General features: G+C 32.7%; 1 protein-coding gene across 1 annotated transcript; it reads left to right on the top strand.

Moving 5' to 3' along the window:
* The first annotated feature begins 6,768 nt into the window (after positions 1-6,768).
* On the top strand, positions 6,769-13,751 carry LOC132749494 (uncharacterized). The gene is made up of 7 exons (XM_060739258.1): positions 6,769-6,910; positions 8,134-8,495; positions 8,904-9,078; positions 9,839-9,919; positions 10,221-10,325; positions 12,433-12,537; positions 12,834-13,751. The coding sequence occupies exons 2-7, from the start codon at positions 8,314-8,316 to the stop codon at positions 13,533-13,535; spliced, it is 1,350 nt and encodes a 449-aa protein (XP_060595241.1). The 5' UTR covers positions 6,769-6,910; positions 8,134-8,313; the 3' UTR covers positions 13,536-13,751.
* Positions 13,752-14,383: the final 632 nt, after the last annotated feature.

The following is a 14,383-nucleotide window of genomic DNA, read 5'->3' as shown; positions in this document are numbered from 1 at the left end:
ATCTGTTTTCTCCTACTCCTAACCAACAGTATCTCAATCTGACGCATAGACATTAATCATGTATCATCATAATTGTGTTATACTCTACAAATATTTGATATATCATGGTCAACATGGTCAAAATTTACTAAGTTTATATAAACAAATATATGAATAATGTTATTAAAGTTCTCTCGTGTGAAAAAATTGAAACTAGATATTGAGCATGTTTCTTTAAACGCAACCGCATTCAATTATGACACAAATCATGTGTTCTGACATAATTGACACTCCCAAAACGATATTGTTACCTTTTTTCCAACAATGATCTTAGGTGAGTGATCCAGGGTCATTATTCCCTCTTATTGAAAGAAAAAAAAAGAGATACGATTACTTTAGGAAATACACTTACTTTGTATCTTAACTTTTCAAAAAACTGCATGCAGGCCAGGCCATATCATTGATATATCTGTTTCACATCATATACATTTTGTTGGCTTTTAAGCCATGTTTATATTATAAATATAAAATTGTGAAGGAGACAAAAATATGCGTTTATGGACTACCTTTATACCTTACATTCATGTACATGCTTGCTATTTTAAGCACTTTAGTTGATTTATTGTCTTCTTATATGTCTTTACAATTAACAATTAATATATGATATCAAATATATTGAAACAAAAATTATCATGCAACCAAATTTAATAACTGAATGTATACACATGTTTGTATGTGCATTTCTTGCTTAGCCACTTGGCCCGAAGGAAAACAAAAATACTTTCATCCAATAAAAACTACTTTTTAAGTTGGAACATTTGCATTAGAATTCATAGAAAAGCATAAAGGCAAAGAAATAGAATGAACTTAGCTATGTTTATTTTCTGTTGTTTTTTCTTTTACAATAATTACCGTATAGAATTACCCCACCCACTTTCACAAAATATAAAACCTACAGATTTAATGTTTTTCTTACATTTTTAACAATAAACACATGATATTAATGGAATGTCAATTCCAGTTTAAGATATAAAGTAACTTTTTTAACTTTGTACATTAATTAAGGAAATCAAATTTGAAAAATATGAAAAAAAATGGATTTTTTTCTTGATCTTTCTGAAAGATATTTCTAAGACACAAACTTTTAAAATGTTTACTTTTATTGAAATTAACATATAATTTGATTATCTTTGATATGTTTAAACACTTTTTATCATAATAAACATAATTTGTGCAACAAATTTTACTATAAAAATAATATAACAGTTTTGCACAAAATCGACGGCCATATTGGACGCCATCTTGGATTTGGAAGAGGTATGAAAGAGAAATTTTGTAAGATTTAAATTTTTGAAAAGGAGAAACTATATGCATGCTTTTGGTGTTAGTTAAAGGTCTCTACCAAAAATTGGAATGAATGAGCTAGTATGTACGTCAAATGTGTATGGCGGCCATTTTGAAAATGGCGGCCATCTTGAATGAGCAGAGATATTTTTGGGCCCACTTCACTTTTGAAATCTACATGGTCTAAAGATGATTTCCTGAAAGTTTCATGCTTGTATCACAATTTGCACTATTTTCTCAATTTCCCGCCCCACTAATAATGACATTAACACTAGATACGTCGATACCGATTACTGACAGTTTTACACAGATTATTTAACATAAAACACACTTTGATCAGTTGAGGGTTGTGTCATTTATACCAAGTGGAGTAAGTTGAAATAGATAAATACAGAATCCCTAAAGAAAGCCCAACACGGCAAAATTGAAAATGTTGCAGGCTCGGTTTGATTGAGCCTGTTCATGGACGGTACTGGAAAGTGCAAGTTACCGTCCACGCCCCCTAGCACCGGCTTAAGCAGAATTCAACATTTAAACACCAAGATGGTGAAATTTTGAATTTAGAAACATCCGCAGATGTGTTTGTCGTATGGTCCTTTTCAAATGTAGGAATGGTCTGTTTATGCCTGTAAGGACATAAAACATACGCCTTGATAAATAAATAAACAAGATAAACAATTTCTGGCGCAAACCAAGAGAAATATTTATATCAAAGTGCATAAATACAGATCCGAAATACATAAACGATCAATGGAAATATGCATGATAATGAAACATAATGAATAACAACAATTACCTGTAAGGACATAAAACATACGCCTTGATAAATAAATAAACAAGATAAACAATTTCTGGCGCAAACCAAGAGAAATATTTATATCAAAGTGCGCATGCGTGAGGTGGATTTTCCGGGAAGTTTGTAAAAACTGAGGCCCGGCATGCAAATTATGTCAGAATGAAATATGAGAAATTAGTTGTTATAATGAGATGATGAAATGGAATGATATAGGAATAATATGGGATAATGGATTGTATATCGGACTGTAAACAGACAAATACAAGAGATATATATACAAATACAAGGACAAAATGATACATAAAAACGATATTCAAAAACACGAATATCGACCACACGACATGTTCATACGGCGGTTATCATGGAACCTTCAATGTGACACTTCCGTGCCATTCCATGAAAAGCGGCGTATGGTCCCCAAGTAATAAAAAGCGTGTGCCCTAAACGAGAAAACAATGGGCGGAAATAAATAAAATGGAATTTTGATAGGGGATCAGAGGTTATGAAGCCTGCGTATCACAGATAAGACGTCAAAAGACAAATTTAAAAAGCAGACAACATATCCTTAGGGTGATTCAACATTATTCAAGTAGGAATATTGGAACCACCCAACTAGAAAATGCCGAAAAGTTGAACTTAAAAATACCACAAGCACAACAATAATGTCGTGCTGAACGATCTTCAAGGATCGAAAATATAACATTATTGATTAAATGTACGGGGAGACTTTTTACAGCCGCCACACGGCACAAATAACACGGATGTGATCATAAAATAGATAAATACAGAATCCCTAAAGAAAGCCCAACACGGCAAAATTGAAAATGTTGCAGGCTCGGTTTGATTGAGCCTGTTCATGGACGGTACTGGAAAGTGCAAGTTACCGTCCACGCCCCCTAGCACCGGCTTAAGCAGAATTCAACATTTAAACACCAAGATGGTGAAATTTTGAATTTAGAAACATCCGCAGATGTGTTCATACGGCGGTTATCATCCGTCATTAAGTGTACCTCTGTAACAAAGAGGTGTCCAAAAAGGAAATCATAAAGACTTCATGGATATACTTTGGTAGGTGTCCCCTTCCTGTAGCACTGTGAAGAAATTGGCTAATGAATTTAAGAGGGGCAGGAAGAGTATTAGAGATGATTAACGGCCTAGGCGGCCAAAAGAGGCCAACAACACTGATGAAACTGCCGAAGCTGTGCACGCTCTGGTCACGTGCGACAGAAGGCGAGACCTGCGAAGCATTGCCAGGGAAGTGGGTATAAGCTTTGGTTCAGATTATGCAATTCTGACTGATGTCTATGGCTATCAAACGTTTCCGCTAGATGGGACCAAAGACAATTGACTGACAACCAAAAACGGACCAGACATGACATTTCAAGATATCATTTGTCTCGCTAAAAAGATGAACCTGATTTTATCTACCGGATCGTAACTCAGGATGAAACATGGGTCCATCACCAGGAGAAAAAAATACAGTGCATGCAGTGGAAGCACCCTGGCTCACCCCTCCGAAAAACTTCAAGAGGGTGCCATCAGCAGGGAAGATGATGGCTTCAGTTTTTTGGGATAGTCAGGGGATACTCATGATTGTCTATCTTGAGTAAGGTCGTACCATAAACGGTACGTACTATGCAGACGAATTAAGACGTCTGGGTCAAGCAATCGAGCGCAAAAGGAGAGGCAAACTGACTCAATGCGTTCAGCTCTTACACGACAATGCGCCAGCTCACACATGGCTGATGCAATTGACGGCGGCTTTAAAATTCTTTCCCATCCCCCATATTTTCCAGACTTGGACCCTCTGACTTCTACCTTTTTCCTAAACTGAAAACCAAGCTTCGCGGTAGACGTTTTGGAAGCAATGAAGGTGTCATGGAGGTAGTCTTGTTCTTAGAGGACCAAAATAGACATATCTATTTTGAAGGGTTAAACAAGTTTGGGCACTGCAGGTGGGCAAAGTGTATTGATGTAAAGGACGATTACATTGAAACGTAAATCATAAGTAGGATTCTCTGACTACTGGAAACACATTTTGGAAGGGAATCTATCAGATCATGTTGTTTTGTTTTGGGTTTTTTGTATGTGTGTTTTTTTTTTTTTTTTTTGCTTTTTGTTGTTGTTTTTTGTTGTTCTTTTTTCTATTAATTAGTCCAGATTACTGTATTAATTTTCCCCATAGACTTGAATTAAGACATGACCACAAAAACAACCTTACAATTGAGTACTCAACCTTTAGCCCCCTTTGACAGAATTGTTCTGCTGATCACAGGACTGATAATACTTTTTTAAATGCAAACACCCAAATGAAAATTATCCTAGACACTTATGAAACAGTTCTTTTCATATTAATACCTGTAACAAGGCGTAATTTATAGGTACCTCTTTACGTATTTAATGTTGCCTCGGAATGGAAATGCTATGAAAAGAAAAAAAACAGTATTTCACTTTTAAAAACAACAAAATAATATGAAAATGATTGATAAACTTTATGCATTTAAATAGAAATTTGATAGTTAAACGGTCTGCTAATTCATGGATGAAATATGGATGAGGAGAATATAATGTTAAATCTTCAGCCTAAGGTTCTATAGATCACTAAATGATATGTGATGTACATGTATTGAACGTATCACGACAGCAATCTACTAATGTTTTCCATACATAGTTGTATAGTACTCTTATAAATAAACGCTGAACAGATATACCGACTATTTCGTTTGCAAGCCCAAATTGAGTGACTTGCATCGCTGTGTTCTATCATAGTCATTCATACCACTGAAATGTAAAGTGTTCTAACACAAAGAAAGGTTTCGTGAAAAGGAATCTGACTTCCACCTATCAGATCATGTGTATTGTTGTTGTTGTTTTTTTTTATGTTCTTTTTGTTATTGTTTTCATTTTCCAAGACTACGCATTAATTTTTCCATAGACTTGAATTATAAGACATGATCACTTAACCAACCTTAAAATTGAGTATTCATGCTAAAAATGTGATTATTCTAGAAGAATGACCTAGAATAATGACATGCCAGACACATCATATTGATCTTGTTATATAGGGTTGACCGACCAATTTTTTTGGAAAATGTCCCCAAGGTGACTACCCCCATTTTCACTGAAATTGTCTACTGATCACAGGACTGGTAATACTTCTTTAAATGCAACAATCTTAATGAGAAATTATCCTAGACAGTTACGAAACAGTTAATTTATACGAAAATAATGCAGTTAGTTTTTAAAATAATTTTCCCATTGAATCGACGATTTTCACTGCTTTTTTGCAGCAAATCGCAGGCAGGTTACAATAAATAATTTGACCTTAACCACAAATTGTCGAATTACATCATGATATGTTCTATTCTAATGGACCATACTTCTGTAATAAATCGTAATGTAAGGAAATGTTCTTGATACTAGGAAGTTTATTGCAATAAATGTTAGAAATATCGATATCGTAGCATTTACATCAGCTCATGTTCATACTAAATTAAGCAGAGTGTTGTTGTGAGGCGTTATTAACGGAAAGTGGTCAGTAAATAACAAGTAAAATTCAGTCATTAGAATTGACTGATTATCCGGTTAAAGTCAATTAACTTTTAATTCTAGAAGTAGTTTAAAGAAATTTGGAAAATGACAAAAAAATATAGCTGAGTAATTGACAAACTATATTGACTTTCAACAATCATTAAAACACCTATTCAATAAAGCCAAATTATGCATGTTTATACTAATTCATATATTCTATAGTTATGCCATACGTAAAATGTTGGATTACTTTGTAATTAAAATAAAATTGGTCAATATATGCATAATGAGATATCTATGGTTTCACAACAAGTTTTAAAGGGAGTATCGTGGAACAGATATTTAAATATTTAGTTAAATCTTAAATAGTTTTTGGAGATGTCGGATTCGTAAGTTTGTCTTTTGCATTGATTTTGACAGTAACATTTGATTTGTAAACCTATTTTAGATAACTTATCTTAAGTTTATGCTATCAGGTTTTCATTATACAAATTGTGATACATGTGTACATACTTTTGCCTTATCTTATTGACATATCATTTCAAATAATAGTAGTTTAAATCGCTCGATTGTTTCAGACAGAGTTTCTTGCTGTTCACATTAAAAGCTTGAAAGTGATATAGTACTAAGCGTATACTCATTATATACAAAACCGCAACTTTACTTTTCTAGTTGAAATTTGTGTTGAATCGGACTAAACATTAATAACTCTAATATTATATCTGTTGTCGGTTTTTTCATATATACTAATTACATTCATCTGAGCACTCTCGCTTTACGTCAGTTTTATTATATTCATTAATAGAAGTTTATCCGCTACTGCACTAAAGACGACGATACGTCTAAATGAAATGGTAACTTTTTTATTTAATTATACTTAAATAAGTTTATTCCAATACAATTAGTTCCGTCTGAAAAAGAAAATTGCAGTTTATATTTTTTTATTTTAATTTACTTTTATTTTATTTTTATTTATTTTACGGTTTGTTTTTCTTTTTCTTTTTCTTTTTTTTCATTTTTAATTTCACTTTTTTATCTTTTTATTTTTTTTCATGTACGCAAGAGCAGTGGTATGTCCTTTTACATCTAATATTGTAGAAAAATACAAACTTAAGGTGCTCTAGCCAAGGCGATTTATATCACTCTCGACTCAAGACAAATAAAAGCAAGAATGAGCCCATAGAAACAAGATTTGCATTATTGACAACAAATGTTCTGGATCTGGCAGAGCGTGTACGGGAAACCTTGGAAAATGATAAAGTATTAAATGTTTCAATGATCTATAGCTATTTATTTTTCGGAAATATATAAGAATCTACAAACTATTGTTTTTGTATTTGAAACGACGCCTTTGTGTGTTTTATGGCGTCTGTTACTATTCCAAAAAATATAATTATATATTTAAATAAATCTACATATTTTGTGTTTGATCCTTTAATCTACTTCGAATATGTTTATAAGTAGGGGATATATTTAAACCCAATTAAATCTTTAGAATTGCAGTGAAACATTTAAGGCACACCCTGTCTAATAATATTACACCAGCTGCCGGTACAGACCGGAATGTCTAGCACGAAGGTAACTGTTAACGGCGGTAACGAGGAATAACGAAAACTAACATTTTCATTCAGCACTTTTTCTTATAATAGCACATGGATTTACAACTTAAGTTATAACGGCAAAATGACATCATCTTAAGAATGCAATTCTTTTGTTATGGCGCGCTTGAATGAGTCATTTAAAGCACGTGACTTGTCTAACACGACGGTGTAAGACAAGTTTTTCGCGCACCGTTGTAAAGAGTAGATAATTCTGTCTGATATGAAATAACAATATTTATACCTTGTCATACAGAAAGAACAGGGAAGAACCGTTTGTTCAGGGAAGAACCGTTTGCTGATGTTGTAAGAACTCGTGGTTCAACCCTTTTGCTACTTTTGTATTTATATTATGATAATATTATGTTATAAATGTGTAAAAAAAGAGCAATAAAATATGTTTAAATCATTATAACATGAATTAAAATAAGGTTCTATCACTTTTTGAACATGACTCATGATTTTAATCTAAAATATAAAAGAAAACAACGGGTTTAAAATCTGCAAAAAAATACTAGCTGTTGTTGTTTCCATGTACACTCTCAGGTTAAAACGGTAAATAAATGTTGTTCGTTACCATAATGTTTTCTTTTTTATAATAAATTACAATCCTAAAAAAACATTTCGAAGACACAAACGCGGCAGGTTAATTAGGGAATTTATGTTAGTTATCTCTCTTAATGTGTCTTGTATTGACATACAATTGACATTGTATCGGTTTTCAGCTATTTAGATATCAGACCGATATTATAATGTACGTACATCTGACGCAATATAGCGTTCATCCGCCAAATAACTAGTATATGCTGTGGCTTGTTATCATGATAATTAAATTCGTATACAAGTCCTTTAAAAAATGTATTTATGTGCTATATCACATGTTAGGAAAAATATCAAGTACAGGCTACTGAAGTCGCCAGCTTAAGAAAAGAAAATTAACGTCTCCGAATCAAAGTAGTTGAACTACAAAATAATGCCGAAAAGCATACAGAAGGATATAAAGCTCTTCACACACAGTTTATTCAGAGTGCAGAAGAGACCAAAAGGCTAAAGGATATCGAGAAGATGTATTTGAAAAGCAAGTCATACTTTGAGATGTTGATGAAAACACATGAAAATGAGAAACGCCAAATGCAACAAACGATAAAAGAAAAGAATAATCAAATCCAACTTCTACAAAGTGCTGAAAGTACGGTAAGGGACCAACTCTCAAGAACCGGGGAAGAAACAGATGATTCTAACACAAGGTATTGTACAATTGTACATCATTTTATGATGATGAGTTGAATTTCGCATTTGCTAGGTCCAAACACTCATGGAGTTTCACCGATCTCTTCATACATGAAGTGTTTTATTATATTATCAAATTAAAATTCTTTATTACTTAGATCTAGATTTTTTAAAAATAAAATGAATTCATTTTTCACACAAGCATCGAAAGTTCTAATAAGGCGGACGGAAAGCGCAGAAGATATTTAACCTATTTTTCATCATTCGATTCAATTTAAAACAGATTAAATATGAACATAAGAAATGCAGCAAAACGCTTCTTTAAGGTTGTCCCTATATTGTTGACTGTAACAAAAGTCTGAATTCTCTTACTTACACATAATGGTTTTTTTACGTAACGTTGTTTTTTAAACGTTCGGTCTTAGCCAGTCATCGGAAAACGCAAACATCCAAGAGTTAAGTGACATTAACCGTCCAACAAGACTTGGCGAGAAATATCAAGAAATCTACGACAACGAATGGACAGAAGCATTTGAATGTTTAACTGAGAGTGAACATAGCAGTACACAGCCAATTTTAGATTTACTCAACATTCTTATGGTAGTGCAATGCTTTTACTTTAATCATTATTATTTACATGCTAATTCAGTCACTGATCAAATTATTTCAGATAACACGCCTTGCTATTTAAGAATATATCGTGATACATATAAAATAATAAGCATTAGAACTGGCCATATAGATTTTGTTTGCTATTTTGTTTAGTTTTATGGCGCACCTACACATTTAATATCATATGACCCCTAAGAAGGAAAATAATTTGGGCTAACTGTGAGTGTTTTAAACTTAAAATCAACACCAGTGGTCAAAACCTCCCCGCCTACCGTTGTTAAGAGATGCATAGACTTCTTTTATTTGACCCAGTTGAGTATCCCCTTATGATCGGTGGCTGCCATTCAAATGTTATGCCTCCACCCTTACAGGCAACCCCTCACCCACAATGGACTTAATGTACATTTTCTTAATAGAAATTTCATGAAGGATATTTCCTTAATCGGTCTAAATCATTGTAATCCTGTGTTCATATACATATGTTATACTATAGATGTAATAGCAATGCTACTGCTCATTTGTACAAAGACAATGCATGCAAATTGCAAACAAATTGCATGAAATATAGTGGTGACGTCTCGCAATGTATGAAATAACAAAAAAAACGATTTTAATAAATATAAACTAAAATTAATCACGTTTTACTTGTAGTAAAGTAAAAACAATATATCGTTATGAAGATTAATGTAAATATAACGCAACATTTACTTTGACATACATGTATTTGTTGTTTAAAATGTTGTTTTAGGAAACAAACTCCTTTTCTGAAAAAGAGGCCGAAAAGCAACTGGAAGAAATACAACAAGCCTTAACACAGGATAGGAGCAAAGTATCTTTCTTTAAAAATGAAGTTGCGAAAATAAGGATTCGTTTATACGCTGTCCAATGGCAACATTGTCTTTACTAATATATTAAAACAATTAATTGACGATTTAGACAAAACAGAACAAACACATATTTCAAACTGATTCTTACTGCTTGCTATAAGTAGTTTTTATGCAAGCACAATTATGATAAAATAACGCATTTATCTAAAGATAAACAAAATGCTATATTATCTGGCAATAGAACTTGAGTCTTTGATATATTTCATTAACAAACATAGAATCTACGTAATTTAATTATTTTAGATGCAAGAGGATTCCAGAAAACAACTATGTTTCACAAGAATAAACGACAAGATGAAAGAATGTAGGAAAGCTATAGCTGTATTTTCTGGTGATCAAGTATATAAGGTACTGTATAATGAAGATGGCAGATTTCTTATTACCTTATACAAAACATGGTGGTGGTGGTTGTGTTGATCACGACTGATAGCCACATTGAATTTACCAGGCCCAGATTTCACTAACGTTCTCAAAGTCAAAATCTCAGGTCAAATTTTTCAGCTCAGGAGATGTTTCCCAACTCAGAAATTAAGATTGAGATTTTTCTCAGTCTGACTTTCACTAAAAATATTGAGTATAATCTCAACTTAATATTTGAAATTTTTCTTAGTTATATTGAGACAATGTTTCGCTGTCTCAGATTATGTTTCAGTTAAGCTAAATTATTGTTCTCGGGGGTATTTTTACTTTCTGCATGGTTATTTTGATAAATAAACATAGTTTCACCTTTTTTTGCAATAAAGTCCCTATGTCATATATTAAGTAATTTATTGACTGATTATTGTGGGTGTCATCTTGGCTCTATCATGAAATTATGACGTCACAATAATCATATTAAACATGATTTACTTGATTTTGTTTCGTTTTCATTTATAATACATGTACAGTTTGCCAAAAATTATGAAGATCTACATTCATTCTTGATAAATTAGTTTCATCAGCATAAAAATATTCACACATTTGATTCTTGGCGTTTTCGTTGTTGTTTTTTTTTTTGTTGTTGTTTTAAATAAAAGAAGAAAGATATATCTGCAGTGATTTTCCTACTTATATAACAGACTCCGAAAAAAGGCCTCTTCCACATTGAAATTTTCTTTAAAATCATGCAGTTTTCCCAAGTTTTTATACTTCCCAAATCAGCTATTTTAGCGATAATTTTTCTCAAAATCAAGAGGACAATGCCTCTTCTTAATAAAGTGAGAAAAAAAAAACACTGATCTATAATCATTAATGTGGTAAATATACAAACCATTTCCCTGAACATTGTATCATTTTACATCAAAATAGCAATATACTTTGTAACAAAAAGAAAAACTCCATATATTAGTCTAAGAAGCCTATCAACAATATACACTAAGATTGAATTTTAAAGATAGCTGCTTATGTCTTGAGAAAAAAACAGTCCCACTTGAGAAAATTCTCTATTGTTGAGAAAAAGTTTATTGAAAGCCACGGCATCGTTTCTGAATAAACTGTCAAGTCGTATACCAGTAGAAGTTGCCTTCACTTTCGCAAGGAACTGATTACTTTTGTACATGTCAGGGTAGGGGTTCATTGCGAATGACCATACTAGATCAATCACAACGAATGTGACCTGAGGTGTCCGGTAATCGAACCACAGGTCGCCCGATTCAAAGGCCAACGCTCTACCTGGACGTATATTTTGTATTATTTTTATCGTTAGTACGTCATTAGTCAGGGTCACAGTTATTATAAGATATGATATGTTACCAATAAATAGCTTGAATTTACATTTACGTTAACTTACATTGAGCATATGATGGCAAGCAAAAGAAAAACATTTTTGCCCCATAAAGTTAAACGAATTCAATCTTTTTGTGGCTGGCAAGTACTGTTTTATACTGTGGAATTTGGATCACTGTGACGATTGAAACCATAATTATTGTAATATTTCTAGTATTTCTGACCAACAAATATCAATACACATACACTAATTACCTTTGGTGCATTGAAGGTTATTATGCCAAGGTCAACTGTTGTTTTGTAACAGTTTCTTATAAATATATTCAGCCCTTAACATACAAGATCATTAACATTGCATATAGTTAGGGTCTTCACTAGTCAGACATTGGCACCATGTAGTCAAGAGTCACTTCCAAATGTTAAGATATCAACCTTGTTTACGAACTTTTGAACTATATCTCGTAGTAGCCTAGTGATGAGTTTCCTCCAGTAAGTGTAGACAGGGAGGTAGCCGCCCTTTTCGTGTAGTGGTGAAGGGAGTATAGTGTTGATGACGGTTGTAGTAAATAGTTATTGTCGCGGTAATACTCTGTCATAATTATATTCAAACAGAAATGTGATTTGGTAGAATATCCAAAGGGAAAAGAAACAAGAGATAATATGATTGTTTTCCACTCGATGGTATTGTTTGCTTATAATAATATTGTGTTGTTGTTGTTGTTGCTTTAATTTCATTTGTTTTAAATTTCAGAAATACCTTGACGAACTGAAGCATTCTAATACGGAAACTGCTAGAAAAGCACAAACTGTTCTGCATTTCCTTGAGGCATGTTTAAAACTATGCTGGTTAATGGCAGTAAGAAACATTCTATCATTTTTGTGAAACTAGTGTTTTATATCTCTTGCATAACATACTCCATACCTTTGTTTGATAAATATTAGAGAAAAGAAGCATATTTAGCTTTCTATCTGTAAAAATATAAATTTCAACGAAACAAATCAATGTGATACTGTTCGAAAACTCATGCCAATTATATTTATTTTTTTAATCTTAGGGATAACTGTCTCATGTCTATTTTTGATTTTCCTATTTTCCTTTAAATTTTTTCATATCCACAACATGGTATTGCAAATCTAAAACAAATCTTGCAGGTTCAAGATCCTCCTCTTGTTTTTAGTCCTAATATCAGGCGCGGAGATGTTTTCGATACGGAATTATACAAAGTCTACATGAAGAAAGGAACACGTGTGGCGTATGTTGTTTGGCCCGCTCTTTTACTGCACAAAGAGGGTGAAGTTATTTGTAAAGGATTTGCTGAAGGGATGCCAAATCTTTTCCATAAACCACAAGATGTACCAACCCCATATCATAAAGGCAATCGTACACGACATTACACCTCTACCTTCTCAAACCAATATTACAAGCGAACAGATGACATGTTGGCAGTTGGTAATGAGAAAAATGAAAATAACCCAACAGGCGGTGAAAAATACTCCCCAAGCGAAATAACTGATGGGAATAAGTGTGATGCCAGTTATCGACTTCAATCATATGAATCATCATCATATTATCCCATGGCTTCGCGATTGCATAATGCACGCAATTTGAGTAGTGACATAAGTGATACCAAGCAAAATATTCAAGCATACAGGCCGAAGTCATATTCAGGCGAACGATTTTATCCCACAGATGATACTCTAACATGGTTCGACTACCGGTATCATCTTGACTCGTCCTGGGTTAGGTCCAACACTTCGCCACATTGTCAGCTCAAACCCAATAATACACAAGCAAGACATAAAACAGAGCAGTCATCTGGAAATGAAGAAAATCAGGAATCTAATAATAACTGAACTGATTCAATTTCAATTTCTTGATTTATAACGTTCATATCCCGTTCAACGTGCTTTGAATAAGGTATAAGGATTTTTCATTTATATAAAAATTTAAAGCTCACACGTGCAAGTAAATTAGTGTAAAAATTAATGTATAAATTATTATAATTATATTCGTTTCTTATAAAGTACAGATACGTAATGATATAAAAATATATTGACATGTTTCAAGCACATCACGTTTATTTGTTTGTCGTACTGTTACTGTTACTTTCTATACACTCCCTCTTACTTTTAATGAAGGAATAATGAAAGCTGTATACAAAACATCATTTATTGATTTTTTTTTGCATTTTATTTGTATTTATGCACGTAGATTTATGAGAAAAACAGATGAAAGGAAGGCCTCTTGAAGTCTATAAAAACAACAATAATATATGAACATTACAGACTCAGTTTTATTCAGTCTGTTCATGAAATATTAAAAAAAAAACTGATGCAAACCTTTTTTTATTTAACACAACACATAGCTAGCATTATAGGACTTTGTGATACTAATCAAGTAGTGGTGAAATAGATTAAGCAAAACAAAATGTATTCACATAGTTAAACCGAACGCTTGTAATGTTTAAGGGGCACAATATGTGATATTCCGATAAAGTTCGCTTTACGAGTATTTATTTTTTTTATTAGGATAAATTGTTTTTTTATTTGACGAAACAGTAAAAGAATGTTAATCTTTCTTGATTTTCGAGTGTATTACCGAAATTGGAGCTGCTGCTGAGAAAACAACATCAGCTTACGATCATACAATAAGTATTAGGTTAACAATTGCTGATAATAAAAGTAATAGCACATTTAACCAG

Source organism: Ruditapes philippinarum, unplaced genomic scaffold (genome assembly GCF_026571515.1).
Source record: "Ruditapes philippinarum isolate M1 unplaced genomic scaffold, ASM2657151v2 ctg12392_1_1_1_1, whole genome shotgun sequence".
NCBI classification, from domain to species: domain Eukaryota; kingdom Metazoa; phylum Mollusca; class Bivalvia; order Venerida; family Veneridae; genus Ruditapes; species Ruditapes philippinarum.
Note: the sequence above shows the minus strand (reverse complement) of the source record. Positions and strands in the feature narration are given on the sequence as shown.